The sequence below is a fragment of the Aulonocara sp. 'chitande type north' Nkhata Bay genome, linkage group LG16 (assembly GCF_057382095.1).
Source record: "Aulonocara sp. 'chitande type north' Nkhata Bay isolate Kocher_YH1m ecotype deep benthic linkage group LG16, A_spYH_male_GT1.1, whole genome shotgun sequence".
Taxonomy (NCBI): domain Eukaryota; kingdom Metazoa; phylum Chordata; class Actinopteri; order Cichliformes; family Cichlidae; genus Aulonocara; species Aulonocara sp. 'chitande type north' Nkhata Bay.
Window position 1 is genome coordinate 25061030 of NC_141359.1, and position 18773 is coordinate 25079802.

At 38.8% G+C, this 18773-nt stretch overlaps 1 protein-coding gene across 2 annotated transcripts in view; it reads left to right on the forward strand.

Moving 5' to 3' along the window:
* Nucleotides 1-1125: 1125 nt before the first annotated feature.
* Nucleotides 1126-18773, forward strand: part of stk39 (serine threonine kinase 39) — a 32688-nt gene continuing 15040 nt past the window's right edge. Inside the window, exons 1-14 of one of the 2 annotated variants that reach the window (XM_086266309.1) lie at nucleotides 1127-1419; nucleotides 2895-3007; nucleotides 3267-3375; nucleotides 4779-4917; nucleotides 5230-5285; nucleotides 6319-6428; nucleotides 9113-9214; nucleotides 9539-9672; nucleotides 9815-9863; nucleotides 11041-11106; nucleotides 15240-15362; nucleotides 16097-16126; nucleotides 16542-16598; nucleotides 17356-17417. In XM_086266309.1, the coding sequence (XP_086122435.1) occupies nucleotides 1314-1419; nucleotides 2895-3007; nucleotides 3267-3375; nucleotides 4779-4917; nucleotides 5230-5285; nucleotides 6319-6428; nucleotides 9113-9214; nucleotides 9539-9672; nucleotides 9815-9863; nucleotides 11041-11106; nucleotides 15240-15362; nucleotides 16097-16126; nucleotides 16542-16598; nucleotides 17356-17417 (1256 nt within the window). In that variant the 5' untranslated portion in view covers nucleotides 1127-1313. Of the gene's footprint in view, nucleotides 1420-2894; nucleotides 3008-3266; nucleotides 3376-4778; nucleotides 4918-5229; nucleotides 5286-6318; nucleotides 6429-9112; nucleotides 9215-9538; nucleotides 9673-9814; nucleotides 9864-11040; nucleotides 11107-15239; nucleotides 15363-16096; nucleotides 16127-16541; nucleotides 16599-17355; nucleotides 17418-18773 lie in introns of both variants that reach the window. The other variant, XM_086266310.1, reaches the window with a different exon arrangement.

Here is an 18773-nt window from a genome sequence, read left to right on the forward strand (position 1 = left end):
TATACTCCTGTTTTATAGGTGTGATGCTTTTATTGTTGGAGAATCCTGTAGTAACCTGCCGACCTGGTGATGACTCACCTTCAGATACTGAAGATACAGATTTTTACTGTCAAACTCAAACTGATCTTTAATGACTTTTAGAAAGAAAAAAAAAGACAATAAACATTGACACAGTGGAGCATGCTCCACCGTTTACCGCTGTGCTTGGTAAACTCTGCCACCTACTGACAGATTTCGTGTAGTAACCCTGATTCCAATAACAAAAAAGAAAAAAAAGGTAAGGCCAAAAAGACAAAGACATACTTAAAGCAAATTCATTTTGGTGGTCAATCAGCCAAGGAAAAGATAGTGGACAGAAGTAAAGAAGAGAGTGCAAGCAAGGTGGAGTGGTTGGAAATGAGCATCACAATGAGAGCAGCAAAAGTGAAATGGGAGATTTACAGGATGGTAGTGAGACTTTCTTTGATGTATGGTTTGGAAATGGAGACCAACAGGAGCTGGAGATTTTGAAGATGCTAAGATTTTTTGTTGGGGGTGACCAACAAAAATTATCTATGAGTTAGAGACAAAGACAAAGAAGGAGGGATAGTGGGTAAAAAAAATTAAAAAGAAAAATTACCATTACATATGTTAGAACAGCTTTGAATTGCTTTTGAGTGAGAAGTGGATCCACGCTGTCCCAGCAAAGTGTCTCCACAGCATGTAAGAGCCATCAGATTCTGTCTGGGGCCAGATCAATCCAATAGGGCACCTTTGGGGTGTGGTGGAAGAGAAGATTCACATCATGGATGTGCAGCCAACAAATCTGCAGCAACTGTGTGACGCTATCGTAGTGGGTAGTGGACGCACACAGATCAATAAACAGTCTGATGGCGCCATCTGCTGGACAGTAGTATGATCGTCACCAGCAGTTCTGACTGCATGTGACATATTCTGGACATATTACTGAAGTTACACACACGCGACGTCATCCTCACGTCAGTATTTTAACACATTCATTGCTATTTTAACTCAAACTCAATTTCCTTAATATATGTAATGTAACCACTCTTCTAGCAGAGGTTTTAAATTAGGTGTATAATAAAGCATCTTAATCACTAGTCACTGTCTCGAGCGCGCGCGCACGCGATCCGTTATTTTCCGGGTTGTGCTCGCTCTGCGGTAGAGGCGGCTCTTCCTCTCCTGCAGCTGCCAGCTGACACTAACACTGAGGAGGTGAGGTCAAATTTGACTCTCTCTCTCTCTCTTCCTCTCTCGCTGCCCGTCAGTCTGAGAGAGAGGCTGCTAACAAGCGCAGCATCATCATCTTCATCATGGCGGATCAAGGCGACTGTACAGCTCCTGTCCACCACCCGCAACCACCGCTGACAACCAGCTGGCCAATTACCCGGGAGTCCTACGAGCTGCAGGAAGTCATAGGTTAGTGTCCGGGGATGTACTGAACGCCGTGTAACTATCGTGGAAACCCAGCCCGCGGCGGGTTATCGGAGGTGAATGACGACGAGGGCCTACCGGCTTTTTCATATGCAGCAGCCTCCCGCAACGCTTTGCAATGCGGATGTTACCAGACACAGACAGGGACTACCGGTTCACAGCTCACGAAGCGGAGTCGGGTAAAAAATCTGGGCCGCTGCACGCGCGTGAAACTGTCACGTTCAATAAGTGGCTCTCCGGCGGGCTCCGATCACCGAGCTTGACTCCAGCTGTGCTGATTTTATGGCACGTGTCCAGTTTATTAGCAGCTGCTTAAATCACAGATGCTGCGGATCTGTGAAGGCCACGTCGTGCCGTCTGTGGTGGCAAATAACTTATTATGTCCACATGACGAGCTAAATATACAGCTACTTAGTATTCATACAGCTAATAATAGCAGTAATGGCGATCATTAAAAACTATGGCAATAGAGGAATTGTTACTTTTAAAACAATAAAGCTTGCCCTAAAAAGTCACTCCGCCGCTGTGTTTTCTAATTATTATTTTGATTGTTTAAAGTTAACTTAAGTCCAAAAATTCAAGAAATCCAGTTTATACTCATATTAATTAGAGAAAAAAACTTTAACATTTTTTACATTTATCGATTCAAATGATTAACACAACTTTTCTGTTGTGGACTAATGCGTTATTGATTAATTGAGACACATGACTCAGTTTGTAAGCATAGCTTATATGTAGCTGCAGTGTGAAGCATTGGTGTTATAATATTCCATGTTGTTGTTATCCTGCAGAAAAACCAGCAGGTATCTGCATTAACTTATTGTTAATATATCAGTTAGTGTTTATTTTACAAAGACATTTAAAACTTAAACCTAACTTATTTTATTGCATGAATCACCTAATGCTGAGTTATATCACCTGAGACATAATACTGCTAACCTTAAATGCATAGAAGAAAAGCAGAGGGAAGCCATATGCATATTTTTGGCAGCTGCATGCACTGTGCACATGAGCTGACAAGTCAAATCATGAGTGATAAGAAGTAGCGCCTCCGCTATGTGCAGCTGACAGTGATGAGTAAGTGAGACCGACACACACACCTCAACTTGTAGACAGTCACAATTTGTGATGTGTTCTCTGGTGTATCTGCTTCTAACAGTTTGTAAGCAATATGTCATGTGTCACAGCATCTTGGTGTGAACAGCTCTGCTACTACACAGCGTGGCCTGATTTGTAATGAGTCGAGTAAACGACTCATCATATTGATAAAAAAAAAAAAAAAGAAGAAAAAAATAGAAGTTCTGTTATTTGCTAAAACAGAAAAGCTGGGAATCTGTGAGCCAGACAAATCCATAAAGCTACAAACTGATGCTGAATTTAGTCTTCCAGCTGTGCGTAATGCAATTCCCACTTGGCTCCTGTTTACTTTGTCATAGCTTCATTGTGGCTCTAATTCTCAGGCAGCGGGGCCACAGCTGTTGTGCAGGCAGCCCTCTGTACCCCCAGACAGGAGCGTGTAGCCATAAAGAGAATTAACCTGGAAAAATGCCAGACCAGCATGGATGAACTATTGGTGAGTACAATAAATACGGGCTGTTTTCTCAACCCAGTGTTTTGTTTTTTTTACACCACACCCGATTCCTGTAGTACTACTTAACTTCTTTTACATATTGTTATGGTTCTCATTTATCTATTAATGCAGTTTGCATAGAAATCTTCTAACTTTCCTGTTGTTTATGCAGCTCGTTGCAGATTATTAAGATAAAGCAAGTGCCCTGAATAAATGAGATGTCCTGTATGTGAAATATCCTGTCATTTGCTTCTACCAATAGAAAGAAATTCAAGCCATGAGTCAGTGCAACCATCCCAATGTTGTCACATACTACACCTCCTTTGTTGTGAAGGATGAACTCTGGTTAGTCATGAAGCTTCTGAGTGGGGGTAAGCTTCACCTGACACGGGTGGCTTAGTGATGCATTCATGCCATTCATGTGATAACATAAGTCTTAAATGCCCTTACACCGGTCTGTGTTTAATCTGATTAAAGAACAGCAGTGTATCAACCTGTGTTAATGCCTAGTTGACAAAAAGCGTTACATCTGAGAAATTTCAAAACTTATTATAAAGCCAGTTTCAGTATAATAATCCATTATAATTAATAAAAATTTTTTTTTATCAGGTCAGTTTAGTTTTGCTTAGACTCCAGTAGTTTTTGCTCAGTTCAGTTTTTATTAGTTCAGGTATAATCATTTGTAATTGGTAAGGTTTAATTAAGTTTTGCTTTATAGTTGGAACACTTGTAGATATTGTCCTCACAATACAAATTTGACCACACTCATGAAGACTAAAATTAACGACATTTGCTCGTCGTTTTTATTTAATTTTGTAACCGTTATATATCTCTGTAAGTAAACTAAGTAAGTAAGTAAACTTTATTTATTAAGCGCTTTTCACAGACAGGCAATCACAATCTCTGGGACAACAATTGTAGACCAGTGTCGGGGTTGTTACTCCCAAAAAAATAAAGCAGCACGTAACTTAATTACTCTCCACAGAAAGTAATAACTCGTTACCATACTTTCTCATTACTTTGTAAAATTACCTGAAACATAATGTTATATAATTACCATTTAACAATATAAACCTAAGGATCCAATCCTGTACACCAACACAAATCCCTAGGTTTCTTTTAGTGTTTAATTATGAACAAAAATCTGACAACACAACGGAAAGCTGAAAACGTAACAGTGATTCTGCTTTACAAATGTGCACAGGTAGGAAGTGAGCCTGACTGCTCATCACTGCCTTTAATACCTGTTGAAGGTCAGGCTCTGGCTGCTGGGCTGGGTTCTGCATACACTCAGGTTTATCATCGCTCTGGGTTCTTGGCTAGTTTTGTGTTAGCAGACTGTCCGTGCAGTGCTATTAGGAGCCAAAGTTACCAGTACAATGTGGTTGTTTCTTTTCTGTACAGAGCTTGCACTTTACCATTGTACTCTTGCTCTTTTGTACAATAAAAATAAAAGTAATGTCCATATCTTCGCAGTAAACCACTCTGACATTTTCCAGCACACGAACTGAAATCAATGTAATGTGATCGCAGTAACACCCAACAGTGGTAACTAACTAGGAAACCATAGGTTTAAATCACTGAATTAAGTAATTTCAGCTGTAAAGACAATACAATAAGCTGCTCCCTGCAATAAAACAAATCTAAAAATACCAAAATATACAAATACACAAACACTGAAATGTAACATAAATTAATCACTCAACAGATTTTTGTTTCCCATTATTTTCTAAAAATTAACCATGTTTTCTTTTCTTGGCTGGCATCTTTTTAGGATCTATGCTCGATATAATTAAGCACATAAGCAAAGAAGATGATAAAAATCGAGCTTTAGAAGAGCCTATCATTGCCACTATTTTAAACGAAGTTCTGGAGGGTCTGGACTATCTACACAGAAACGGACAAATTCACAGGTATTGGTTTATATCTTTTTCCTCTGTTTAATCAACATTGTTTGATTGAAAATATGATCCGCTATCTAAAAAACCAAGTGGTAATGTTGAAAATGAACACAAATACGTTCATTCATTGGATTGTAGCTCAGCCGTGATCTGTACACTTTCTGGTTATCAAGGTCAACGTGAGTCAGACTTAACCCTCTACGACCCCCATGGGCATAGTTCTATATGGTGATGGTTAGGGCGACACGTTAACAGGAGTGGAAGAATCAATGCTGCTCCACATGACTTTGTTGTTTGACTGCATTAATGTTTTGTTGACCTCAGGGATGTGAAAGCTGGGAACATACTACTGGGGGAAGACGGATCTGTTCAGATTGCAGGTTTGTTGAATACTGTGTAACACTCTCTTAAACCTCTTTTTTTGGTTATTTTCACACTAAATGCATGCACTGTATTTGTGGTAAGATGGTGGAATTGATTTCATAGGTTGTAATAATTAACAGAGAGCAATAATGTATGTTTACGTTTTCTTTTTTTTAATTCGAGAATCATAATTCTTTCCTAATTATTGTGTGTCAGCTTAATCAGTTACTCCATTGAAGCTGTCAGCTTTTTAATGCTGTCTGTTATATTTAATTGAAGTGACTGATTATAGCCTTTAATAAAAACAATTACAGGAATTAGAAAAAGCAGTTGACTCTGTAATAAAATAAAAACAAAATATCTGCAGGTTACCAAATAAGCACAGCAGGATAAGCACAAGTGTAACTCGTTGAGTTAATTAGTTTCAGGGTCCTGATGTGAATGCATTATTTTGGCTGATACTGGATTCACACTATGTTGCCTGTTGTTCTTGTTTTTAAACAGACTTGTTGCAAAGCTTACACTCACTAGCCATGTTATTATGTTATTAATTGTTATTAATTGGATTCACCTTGCTAGTACTGGGTTGGATGTACTTTTCCACTCAGTAGCACCTAAATTCTGGAATAGATTCAAAAATAATGCTGACATAATATCACCATACAGTCACTGCAGATTTGTCAATAATAATAATAATAATAATAATAATAATAATGATAATAACATTTTATTTGTAGGCACTTTCCAAGGCACTCAGAGACCGAAATCACAGTATGCGCACAAATTTTGAATCTACCCGCTTTGACCAGCTCATTACATAGGCATGCATGCAGCACTCATTCCAGAGGAGATCAGCTTTTCATACTGTGACGCAGTAAACAAGCTAAAATGAAAATGAACAATTCTGATGTATTTGATGTTCAATATTTACTCTTTACCCTGCAGCAGTCACACAGGGTTTTGACCCAGATTTTTAAATGAGCCAATTACCATGTGTTGTTGTTCTAAAATCTTCTCTGTTGTTCTGATGCTTTTCTTTTGTTTTTACAGATTTTGGAGTGAGTGCATTTCTAGCTACAGGGGGTGACATGACTAGAAACAAAGTTCGAAAGACCTTTGTTGGCACACCATGCTGGATGGCACCAGAGGTGATGGAACAGGTGAGTCTGTTTCTGTCGAGGCAAGAGCTGATGAAAACTTTTATGTTATGTACTGGAAAAAAATGCAACTGGTCTGTTTTGGGTTTTTGTATTCTAGTCTTTTATTAACTGTTTTCTGTTTGGTTTCACTATCCTTGGTTTTTGATTATAGGTTTAGGGTTTGATTCCATATTTTTCATCCCTTTACCTTGTGCAATATTTTCTGTTATTTTTGAGCTCTTGATGTTTTGTCCCAGAGTGGATTTTCTTTAAACTTAGCTTTGTTAGTTTGGGTTGGTTGTTATCTTCCCTCAATGTTGTTGTGTTCTGTGCCTTCCTTTATATCTTCATGTCTGTGTTGCCCTATGTTAGTTCTTTCATATATCAGCATTTCTTTGTTTTAGCTGGTGTTATGCTTCAGTTCCTGTTTTACTTTTTTAGTTGTCCCTTACGTTTTGTCTTGTTTTACTTCCTCCCCAGTTTCATTGCCTTGATTGTCTACATCTGTGTCTAGTTTGCTCCAGTTGTTGTTCACTTCCCTAAACACCCCATGTGCATCAATAGACAATTGTTTTCTTTTTGTTTTACATATTTATTTATTGGTTATAACAAGTTTTACATAATACGCTGTGATAAAATAAGAGAATAAGAGATAAAATAATGACAAAAGACATAATGATTGAAACAAAAATAAAGAAAATCATAATGGGGGGGTCAGACAGACATATCAAATTAGCACAAATTACATTTGTCAATATAGCTAAAAATCATGGGAGGATGATTATGGAAAAGCTGACTTATTATAAAGAGTGTTCTTGTGTGCTTACACCTGTCCTCATAGCTCACTGGGTTAAGCAGGTGACCCATATGGCAATAGACCAGCGGTCCCCAACCTTTTTTGTGCTACGGACCGGTTTAATGACTGACAATATTTTCACAGACCGGCCATTAAGGTCTTGGATTAATACAACAAAAAAAATGATACAACCAAGACAAAAACTGTGGTATTTTGTAAATAATTGACACGAATTCACAGTGTAATTGTGTAACTTTATTAACAGCGTCTTCTTGAAACACATCCTCCTGCCCCTTAATGCTCTCTGATCGTTATGGCAATGCGTAAATATTTCTTTCAAAATAAGACACACAAGTACAACACGGGAAAAGACCCAGGGGAACAGACTTATAAACCCTGAAAACCATAAATTTTACATCCGAGCCTCAACTCTTGCGGCCGGTAACAAACGCGGCCCGGTAATGTTCTAGAATTTTGTCCATATGGCCCAAAACATATCCAGTTTGTTTCTTAATACATAAGTTATTTTCTCCAGAGTTAGTATAGATGTCAGTCCATTAAGCCGCTGAGAAAGTCCTCATAGTACAGTATTTTCATGTACTCTTTTGGGTTGTGTTGCGTTGCTTTCTGGGCTTTTTATTTGGTTCTTGTATTTTGCTTTTAGATCTTTTCATCAGACTGCTCACTTTTGATTCATTCAGTCTGCCTTTGTTTCCTCCCTTCAACACTCCACAAACATAAAAGCAGCAGCTAGGCTGCTAACAAGCACTTGCACATCAACCCTGTGCTTGCTTCCCTTCACTGATCATTCATCCATCTTCTTCTGGTTATCCAATTCAGGGTTGCTGGGGGGCTGGAGCCTATTCTAGCTGTAATAGGGTGAGAGGCAGAGTATGGTCAGGGTCGTGCACATATCACAGATCTGCTGAGACCTTGTTTTTTTATTAAGGCCTATTAACTGTTATTTTAAATCCAGCTTTTAAGGTTGGAACACATACACTTTGAAACAGCCTTGCAGGTCAGCTGATTAAGTGGGGTTTTTTTTCAACTTCTACTGAAAACCTTTTTTTTAGCCTTTATTATGATTATGATATTAGACTGGAAGGTGAGGGAAGATGAGCAGTAAATGGCCTAGGACAGATTCAGACCTAGCCTTCTGCAATAGTCTATTGCAGTGGTCTTTTCTCGTGTTGTACTTGTGTGTCTTATTTTGAAAGCAATATTTACGCGTTGCCATAACGATCAGAGAGCATTAAGGGGCAGGAGGACGTGTTTCAAGAGGACGCTGCTAATAAAGTTACACAATTACACTTTGAATGCGTGTCGATTATTTACAAAATACCACAGTATATGTCTTGGTTGTATCATTTTTTTTTGTTGTTGTATTTATCCGAGACCTTAATGGCCGGTCTGTGAAAATATTGTCGGGCATTGAACCGGTCCATAGCACAAAAAAGGTTGGGGACCGCTGGTCTATTGCCATATGGGTCACCTGCTTAACCCAGTGAGCTATAAGGACAGGTGTAAGCACATAAGAACACTCTTTATAATAGGTCAGCTTTTCCATAATCATCCTCCCATGATTTTTAGCTATATAGACAAATGTAAGAACCTTAGTGTGAATGTGTTGTTTTTTGTACTGTATGTTGGGATATTTACACTTAAATATAAATGTGTGTCTTCATCCAGACTGTTAAAACACATAAAAACTGCTATACAAAAAAGTTATTATTATTATTATTATTATTATGTAAAATGTATTTGCCTGATCTTGTCTCTGCTTAATGCTAGCCCTTTTTGTAATGGAATGCTGTTATTTTTGACATGACAACCAATAGCAGCATTGCCTTAACATGAAGCCTTAAGCATTACTTTGGTATTATACGGTACTGTAATTCTGTGTCTGCAGGTTCGGGGCTATGATTTTAAAGCAGATATATGGAGTTTTGGAATTACAGCGATTGAATTGGCAACAGGCTCTGCCCCCTATCACCGCTACCCTCCCATGAAAGTATGTGTTCATTCAGTGTTATTTAATCAGTCTTGTAACATATACTGGTGCTGGCAAAGAAAAAAGAAAAGGAAACTGGCCATAAACCTTGATAAACCTTCTCCTAAATAAACGTCTTTGAGGTTTTCTTAGTAATGATGAATTTTATGTGGCAGCGTAAAATTCATCATTTCGTCTAAGAGCGTTTCATCTAAGAGATACTCATCTTTATGTTCCACAACATTTCCCACAGTTTCCTGCTCTTAGTTTCTTTTCCTCATCTACAGATTTTGTACTGGTGGTGAAATGTGTTGGCAGTTATGACCACTTCTGTTGTCTTTTCAGGTTTTAATGCTTACCCTTCAGAATGATCCACCCTCTCTAGAGACAGGTGTTGAGGACAAGGAAACTTTAAAAAAATATGGCAAATCATTTAGAAAGCTAATATCTATGTGCCTTCAGAAGGATCCTGTCAAAAGGTTAGCAACATGTTTATGTATCAGGCAAATATATCAATGGAGAGAGCTGATGCAATTATTGGTCAGTGAAATGACCCAATCGTGACTAACATTCAGTAACTGTAATGATGCTTTCTTTTTTCTTTGTTTGTTGTATCTCTAGGCCTACAGCCGCAGAGCTTTTGAAGTGCAAATTCTTCCAAAAGGCCAAGGTATTTGTCTCATCTCACTATCTTTTGTTATTATTGCTGTCCGTTTGGATTTATGCCAGCGATGAGTCAGATATACACGCAGTGAATGCTTTTTTATGCGTTTTTGATGTTTATACTTACTTGGATGAATCAGCAATGACATAAAACATAACCTAGCTACTATTATTTAATATATATGAGAAATAGTAGTATTATTTAAATGTTGTTCTCTTATAATAAGCACTGTGTATTCCTGAATTTTTTTTACTATAATAGTGATTAGTTAAGTAGTTAAATGGTGAGTAGCCAAAATCTTTATAACAAAGTTATAAGATTACAAAATCCTTTTTTTCCAAGTAGATTAGCAGTTAGAGAAATAGTCTTTTTAAGGTCATTTTAATTTTGTGAAAAGTACTGCAGCCTCATCTTGCTGTTTCTGCATAGCCAGTAACCAATTTATACCAGGGACTTAATAAATCCATTTATAGTACTGTGCAAAAGTCTCTAGCCACCCCTCCATTTTTTATGTTTTGCTTTCACAGAGCCAGACCTTCGAATACGTTTTAAACTTGAGCGATAGTTCTCCAGCTCTCTGAAGTTCTTTCTTTCTTTAGACATGGCGGTTTTTTCACTAATCTTTGGTCCAGTTTTTTACCTGACCATTTTCAGATGATTTTCAGATGATTTTCTTTTGTTAAGCCACTTAACACTTAAACACAGTGGAAGCTCTTATCGTGCGTTCAGCCAGTGGTGTTGAGGATCTTATCGAAAATGGTTGAACTGTATATGTAGGAAAGTATCGTAAGATTTGTATCCACCATGCCTTGCCATCTGGAAAGTGTCCGTTTGACAAAAGCTTTTTTTTCAGAACGACAATAGTCCCAAACACACTGCCAAAGCAGTAAAAGCATAACTGAATAGAAAACACACAATGAAACCTTGTCAGTCATGGATCCAAGGAAAAGCTTTAAATGTCCTTCAGCAATGTCCTTCTGTTTTTGCCTTATATACAGTATTTTCTTGCATGTTTGCAAATGTTTCAATAAATCACAGCACTTATTTCTCATTTTCCTTGCAAAATATAAAGAAATAAAAGGTGTGTCAAGACTTTTGCTCAATACTGTACTTCTCACGTGTCGTCCAGCCTTTGGATTTCCATCCGTCTAACTTAGTTATATTTTGACCATTTTTTTCACAGAACAAAGAATATCTGGTGGAGAAGCTTTTGAGTCATGCACCAAAGATTTCTCAGAGAGCGAAGAAGGTATGTTTGGGTAAACATTCTAATAAATAACTCAGCTATTGACTCAACATGAGCGAATTATGGCAGCAAGGAGGAACTGACTGAAGTGTCTGTCTCCAGCAGAGTGCTGCATTTCCAGTCAACACATGCGATGCTCTGCGACTTTCTTCAGCACCTCAAACACTTTACACCCTGTTGTGTAGATTATGTAAAAATATGGGCAACTGCCACGTAACAGTCAGACGGTACAGCTGTGTGTCAGTGGTTTCATGTGAAGCTCTTTGCATGTGTCACGCCGGAGACAAACAGGGTGAAATTAATTGTTGTGGTTAGGTAACAGAAAGGAGCAGATTATTGCTCAGTTCGCTTGCTCTGTTTCCCACTGGTCACAGTTTACTGAGAGGAAGTGCAGCTTTTGGACACAGCTGATATTGACTCCACATAACATTACGCCTGGATGGCCAGGACAGAAGTGGGAACACGGGCCAATTGCCAGAAGGCAGAGTGCAAGTGAGCGTAGAGGTGGAAATTCACTGACATGGTAAAGGAAGGACATCGTAGATAACATGGTCATTTCTGTGTATGACGTCGTATTTACGCACAAACATAGCTTGGCATCAATAGAAAGGGAGATGACTATGGTGGGTGGTATGTGGAAGTCATAACAAAGAATGCTAAATGGATATAAACAAGTGCTGCAGTATATCAGAGTTTGACAGTTAAGTTTATTACAGCCATCACCTTCTAATTTAGGCTGTATTTATGGTCACTGATACACAAATTATGCAAGCTTTGCAATTGGAGCCACATTACTTTGAACTTGCACAGCAATATTTGTGCCAGTGTGAAATGGTATCACTTTCAGAGAGTATAAAATGGATTCTGTGGAGCCTTTTAATCACAAAGTGGTGATGCACAACAACTGTGTAGTGCAATGAATGCATTTTTTACATGTGTATTCCTCTTAAAAGTACAAAACAGACAGCATGCAGGGTTTACAGGTAGTGTCTGATACACTTGATAGCTTTGCTTTGGGAAATGTGTGGGCTGCAGAGCCAGTGTCCTTGTTGCTTTGTCCCGATTTGACCTGCAGAGTCATCTACATTATAAACTCAGCAACATTACCCAAAGCTTGCAGACACAACAGTATTATAGAAACACTGTCATTGCAGGATGTTGCGACCTTGTGGCCCTGGTTTTGTTAGATCTTATCTCAAGACTCTCAAATCGTCTAGATCGTGTTCTCAGTGCACCTCTCTTTGATCTGTATTTTTCCCTTCTCTTCACGCCTTAGTAACCAGTTGCTCTTTTTCTAATGTTTTTCTCCTATGTGGTATTTTACTGTCAGCAAATGTGGGATTCTTCTCTGATGAAACAAGTCGACCTAAAGCCACACAGCTACTCTTTGACTCTTAAAAGAAACCTGGCTTCTCCATTAACCTGCTCCAGTGAATGAAAGGGAGATGGCAGATTCTGTCACCAGCAAAGTAATTTAAGATGATAATGGAGCTAGAACATTACTCCTTTATCTAACAAATAGAACTAGGATTCAGAAATGACTTGCGGAAATGAGAAATAGGAGAAACTGACTCTTACAGAACATACAAACAGGCATTTGCGAGGGATTTTGCTTTATTTTAAATAGAAATGTTATACAGGATCATAGCCGGCCATTTAAAATGAAGGTGTTTGTGGGTCCAAAAAACAGCAGAGGGCACCCTTACACCCAGTATTGAGTGTCTAAAAGAGAAACTAGCAGGCTTTATATTAGTTCAAAGGCCAGATAAAACGAATGTGTGCTTGAATCATTGATTTGTTGCATAACAAAAAGTAACATGTGATAAGATTGGGATTGATATCAAGTTCAGATGTATGGTCTGGTGCACAAATGATGATGCAGTACTGATTGACTTCTGCTTGAATGCTTTCTGCAGCCTGATTTCTAAAAGAGCAAAACAAAACAAAACACAGCTTTGTACCAGAGTGTGTCGCCGTGTCTGAAAACGCCGTTATGAGCGACCGCCAGCATTTTTAGATTCTGAACATACAATGTTTCTGTTCAATCTTATTTTTAGCCTACATTTTTGGTTCATTTCTCAGTATTCTTCTTTCTGTGAGTGAATGTCAGCTGGGTTTCATGTATGGCTGCCCAGTGCATTGATCTGTGTCTGTTTTGCTCAAGGACCCTGAGCAGAACTGGGGGAGTCTTGGTTCTGTGTCAGGTTTGGAAAATAAACCTGACACCACCACAAGGGTAGTGCTTCTTTAACTTTGACCCCATCTAGAGCTGGGGAATTTTTATGACTCTGCTGCCAGTGGCTTACAGTTTTGTGTGCTCCCTTCTGTAACACTGTGGTGCCCTTGTGTCTCATCTCGCATGTTGCTTCTCTTACATGCTTTAACTGTAGAAATGCAACAAATTATAGGCTTTATGTATTTAGGCTTTGATTTGCCATACTTACTGTTTTTGTCTTGTTATACTTGATACATTTTCAGTTGTATAACTACTTAACTATAACTACTATAACTACCATAGTTAAGTCATTTATTTTTTCTCTTGTATTTATTGTGCTATGCCTAATTATACCTACTGAAATGGTATAAGCAACTGGTGAAAAGTTCTTTCTTTCTAGTTCAGTGTAGGTTTAGTCAATATATATATTTAGTTTTTAGTCACATTTATCAGATGGTATAATACAGCACGTGTATGAAGGCTGCTGACTCACAGTCATGACAAGCCGGTCTCCAGAAACATATGCAACAGTGCTTCCTTGTGTTTATGTTGACAAATGTAAGACTAAAAATAAAGATATTTTCTGTAAATTTTAATTTAGTTTTGTAAGTACACTAAATTGTTTAAGTTTGTTTTTATTTTTTATCTCAGTTAACTAAATGGGTTTTGCATCTATTTGGAAACATGAGTTTATTTGTGACTATAGATGTTATATACTAGTCAAAAAAAGAAATGCAAGATTATGTTTGAACTACATTACCATATGCATAAACAAGACATTTAGTATGCGTTTTTGGGCCTCCTCTGGGCGTGATGGAAGCATTCACTTGTCTGCACATGGTCTGTACAAGTGTCTGGCTCTGTTGTTGAAGAATTGCTCTCCAGTCCTGGATGAGTGCATACTGCAGCTGTGCAGTGGTCATTGATTGTGGCTGCCTCTGATGAACATGCCCACCCAGCAAGTTCCAGGCATTTTTAGTAGGAGACATATCAGGAATAAATGCTGGCCAAGGAAGTAGCTGGATGTGCTCCTGATCCAGAAAAGCTCGAGCTACTCTGGCAGTGTGGGGGGTAGGCACTGTCTTGCTGAAACAACTGCAGGGTGGGGTGCTGCTGCAAGAATGGCACAAGTACAAGTTGGAGGACCGCATTTTGGTACCTCTGTTCAGTTCTGCCAAGAACAGTCGCATCAGAGACAATGCTCTCGTGGACACCGTGGAAGTGTGCAGCAGCTCAGACACACATGCCAGTATCCAACTTGCCAATAGCCCAGACTCGGTCAGATTCAGTCAGTCGTGGCATGAAGACACTGATAACAATGTTGCACATACACTGTTTTGTGTGCTTTCAGACCACTGGCTTGAAAATGCTGTAAACTGAAGCAATTCTGCTGTGTGCAAGTTGATTTGTCTTCCATAAACAATTTAAAAATCATGCAGTTGACTAAAACCAATCGGGCAGCATATGTTTGGGTTTCAAAATGACGATGTAATGCAAAGATTGAAAACTTTTTCGCAGCAGTTGTATTTCTTTTTTTTGACTAGTATCTTTTCTAATATCTAAATCACAGGAAAAAAGGATGTTTGATTTTGTGAAGTTTGTCCTAACAAGAAAAACTTCTAAACTTTAAACTCCTTTTTTGGTTGCATAATAAAGATCTTTTCAGAACCAAGCAGTACCTTTGCCACTGCAGTACCAAACATACTTAACAGACTAAATGACTTGAATGTGGCTTTGTACGTTCACCTTTCATGTCCCAAATGCGCAGCCACGTTATGTAAATCACTGAGGTCAGTGCTCTTATTTAAAGGTCTGTAAAAGCTAATGGACTCATGGGTAAAGCACAATGTACAGACACATGAAGTCAAAGGAGCACAAATAATTTAATTAACATCGTGTGCTGGATGTCGTAATGCTGCAGGTCAGGAGAGTCCCCGGCTCCAGTGGCCACTTGCACAAAACAGAGAATGGAGACTGGGAGTGGAGTGACGACGAAATGGACGAGCGCAGCGAGGAAGGCAGAGCAGCGGTAAATCAGGGCAGGGTAGGTGAGACTCCACAGAGGGAGGCATTAATCAATGTGTTTACTCTTTTATGATCATCATCAGTAAAAATCATCATCAAAAGAGCCAAGATATTTTCTCGTTTCAGTCTGAAACTGTAACAGAACTATAACTTCTGCACATAAATTCCGAATATGAGTTATTACGGTGTTGCATGTCATGTCCAACCCGCAGATCAAACCATTATGCAACTTTCCCTTCTGTCTTAGACACTGTGCATTCCGCCCCTTCCTGATTGGTTAGTTTTTTTGGATAGCAGATGGCTTATCTCTGAGAGAGCCTGTCATGAGGTCGCTGTAATGAGCTGGAAGATAGCTGTAAGGATTTGAGGCAGGAGGAACTAGACAACTATGATCAAAGAGCCCTTTGATAAAGACTCCCAGCTTTAATGTATGATGCAATAAATAATACTCTACCGGCAGTAATGATTTACGAAAAGGGTTGTTTTTAAGGTATATATATATATATATATATATTCTTCTTTTCAACACGGATGTGCTTTGGTTTGTTTTTTGCAAACTTCGGGCTGCTTTTCAGTGTAAAAAGAAAGGTGTAGGCATATGTGGATGGATTGATATATACACATACAGTCTGTGAGCAGTGTATGGCTTATATAAATTTTTTGCTCTTTGACAAACTAAAACAGAACATATAAGATGATTATTACCGTGTGTCTGACAGTAAATATATGAAAATGTTTTTTTCCCCCCTCCAGTCACGAAGGGTCAAAGATGACGCCAAAGATGTAAGTTAGATATTCCTCTCCTACACCAATTTGAACTTGCAAAATATCTTAGAATATCTAAAAAGAGTCATAGACAAACCGGCCATATCCTTCTGCTGCTTTACAATTCGATAAGTTGCCAAAGGGGTATTTTTATTTTTAAATTCACTTGACTGTCCTACTTGAGCTGCTGCTTGTGTAAGAATCATGAACTCACTTAATTAATGTTTATTTCTCTGCTCGCATTTTTATGCAGTTTCATTAAAAAATGCCACGAATTTGATTTAACCTGTCCCATGAAGAGAACAAAATGCTCCTCATTGATTGGTTTGAATTGACTTTCCTCTGTTGTCTTTATACGATGAGCTCTGATTTGATATTTACCAAGGATGTAATAGCATTTGCACAATTATGCCTCACATTTTGTTCCTCCTAGAATGAGGAGGATGCCAACAATGTCCCTATTGAAGGCTTGTCTATTCAGCATCCCCAGGTGAGGGATTCGGCAGCAGCACCAATTTGGCATGATTCAATGACCTTGATTCCACTGTGATTGTGTGTGTTTGTGTTCATTTCTGCACGTGCACACTTAGAGCGTGTCTGTCTGTGGACGTGTCAGTGGGCGTATATTTGTGTGTGTGTGTGTGTGTGTGTGTGTGTGTGTGCTTGCGTACATGGAGACGGTCGGTCTCCTGGAGGGATGCTCTCAGCAGTAATAACTCAGAGTAAATGGTTGTCTGACAGTGCTAGCTCAGTGACTGGGTGTATCTCATCTGAAAACTCACTGCCATTGTATCCCATTTTCTTTGGCTTTTGTCAGTCTGAAAATGAGCCAAAGCAGTTTGAGGTGTAGTCTTGTGTCCCAGTCAGGTATTAACTCTGACAGCTTCTTAGCAGTCATTTCCTTTCCATAATATCTCATCCTTGCCATATAAAAAGCCCATTCGTAATACGGTTTTGATGACAGTGATAGACCCTTACACAGTAAACCTTCATGTCTTGTTCCTTTTCTTCTCCCTTAAGACTTTCCCTGCTGCTGCAATGAATTTAAGACATTTTCCAGTAAAAAAAAAAAAAAAGAAATCACATAGTGTGTGCACACATTTCTTGTTTATGTTCATCTTGAAGTTTGCAGAATTTCATGCTCTCTCGTGCATGCTTTATGTGACTCTCACTCCTCTTTTTCACAGTGAATGCTTTTGCCAGTCTGATGTTTAATCTGCTTCATCACCAGATATTTTCTCATGCAGGTTGAACCGTATGAGAATACACCCTTCATTCAAGGTGCTGTGAACATGGTACTACGGCTAAGGTGAGACTGAGAGACACACATACACACATGAAAAAATCGTCAGTGAGATCTATTTTTCTAAAAGCAGTAAAAGCAAAGAAATGTGCAAGTTTGTTATCTCTGAGTTTAAACAATGCAGGCTTCTAATAGACCTAATGATCTTTTGCTGCCACAGAAGGGATTTGGCATCACCGCTGATCCCCTTATCTCATGTTGTCTTACCGCTGTAGTCAGAGGGAGGGGTGTTACACATCATTGCCTCTCGCGGTGCTCCACAATCTGCTTTCCTCCTTCCTCCCTGCGCTTATAGCACCTCACTCTTTTTGCTGCATTATTCAAGACATTGCTGTTTATGGAAATATTCCCGTGACTTAGGGCAGGCTTGCGATTTGGTCACATAATTTTGGCAGCAGGTGGGAGTTCAATTACCTGTGTGGTGTACGGAAATGCATTGTTTATATCTTGGTCTGTATTACTCAGAATGAAACAAACAGAGAAAAGAAGTAGAGAGAATGGATGCTGAATCGGACGGACCAATATGCATTTTTGGACAGCTGAAAGTCTCCCTCTAGCTCCCCGATGAGCCCGGTGCTGAGCACGCTCTTGCTTGAATAGACACCTGAAGGTCTCTCCCCAGGTGTCAATTTTATTCTGTGCTTACCAAGAAAACAATATCTTGCATGCAACAGGTGACGGCTACCTGTTCATTGGTGAAAATTGACTATTCTAACCTGGTGGTGAAAACGTGCAGAGATTTGATGGTTTTGGCTTTTTCTGCTCTTCCATTTCACAGCTTTAAACATGAATTTAGCTTTAAATCAACTTTAAGGAAGTTACATGTGTTTTTAGTAGTACGCCATTTTTCCTCAGCCAGCAAATGACATTGTGTCCACAGAGAAGAGCATTCACTGCGCTTGGTATCATTGTCTTTTTAGGTGAATTTGTGTAGTAGAGATATAGATGTGATACCTAAAATGTAAATCCACATGTTTGATATCATTTGTCAGAAAAAGGTACTGAAAAGCTCCCTCTTCTTTCAGTTACTCATATATTATAATATTTCTGTGTCTTTATCTACATTTAAGGTTTAAAATGCTGTGTTTTGATCATTTCTGATGTTTCAGACAGCAGATGTAACAGTGGAATACCAGAATTTGTCATTTCTAGATATTTAATGTCCTACTGAACATGCATTTTCTGATTTCAATTGCAAGCAATTTGGTGCTGGCTGAGAAAATGTTTCTTTAGGAATTATTTGACTTTTTCATTGTTAAGAAGCTTTTGGCTGGTATGTTTTAAAGTGAATCAGTGGGGCTTTATAGGATGAAAGACTGCATATTTTGGGATTTTCTTTGGCTGTGCTCCTGAGTTGTGGGG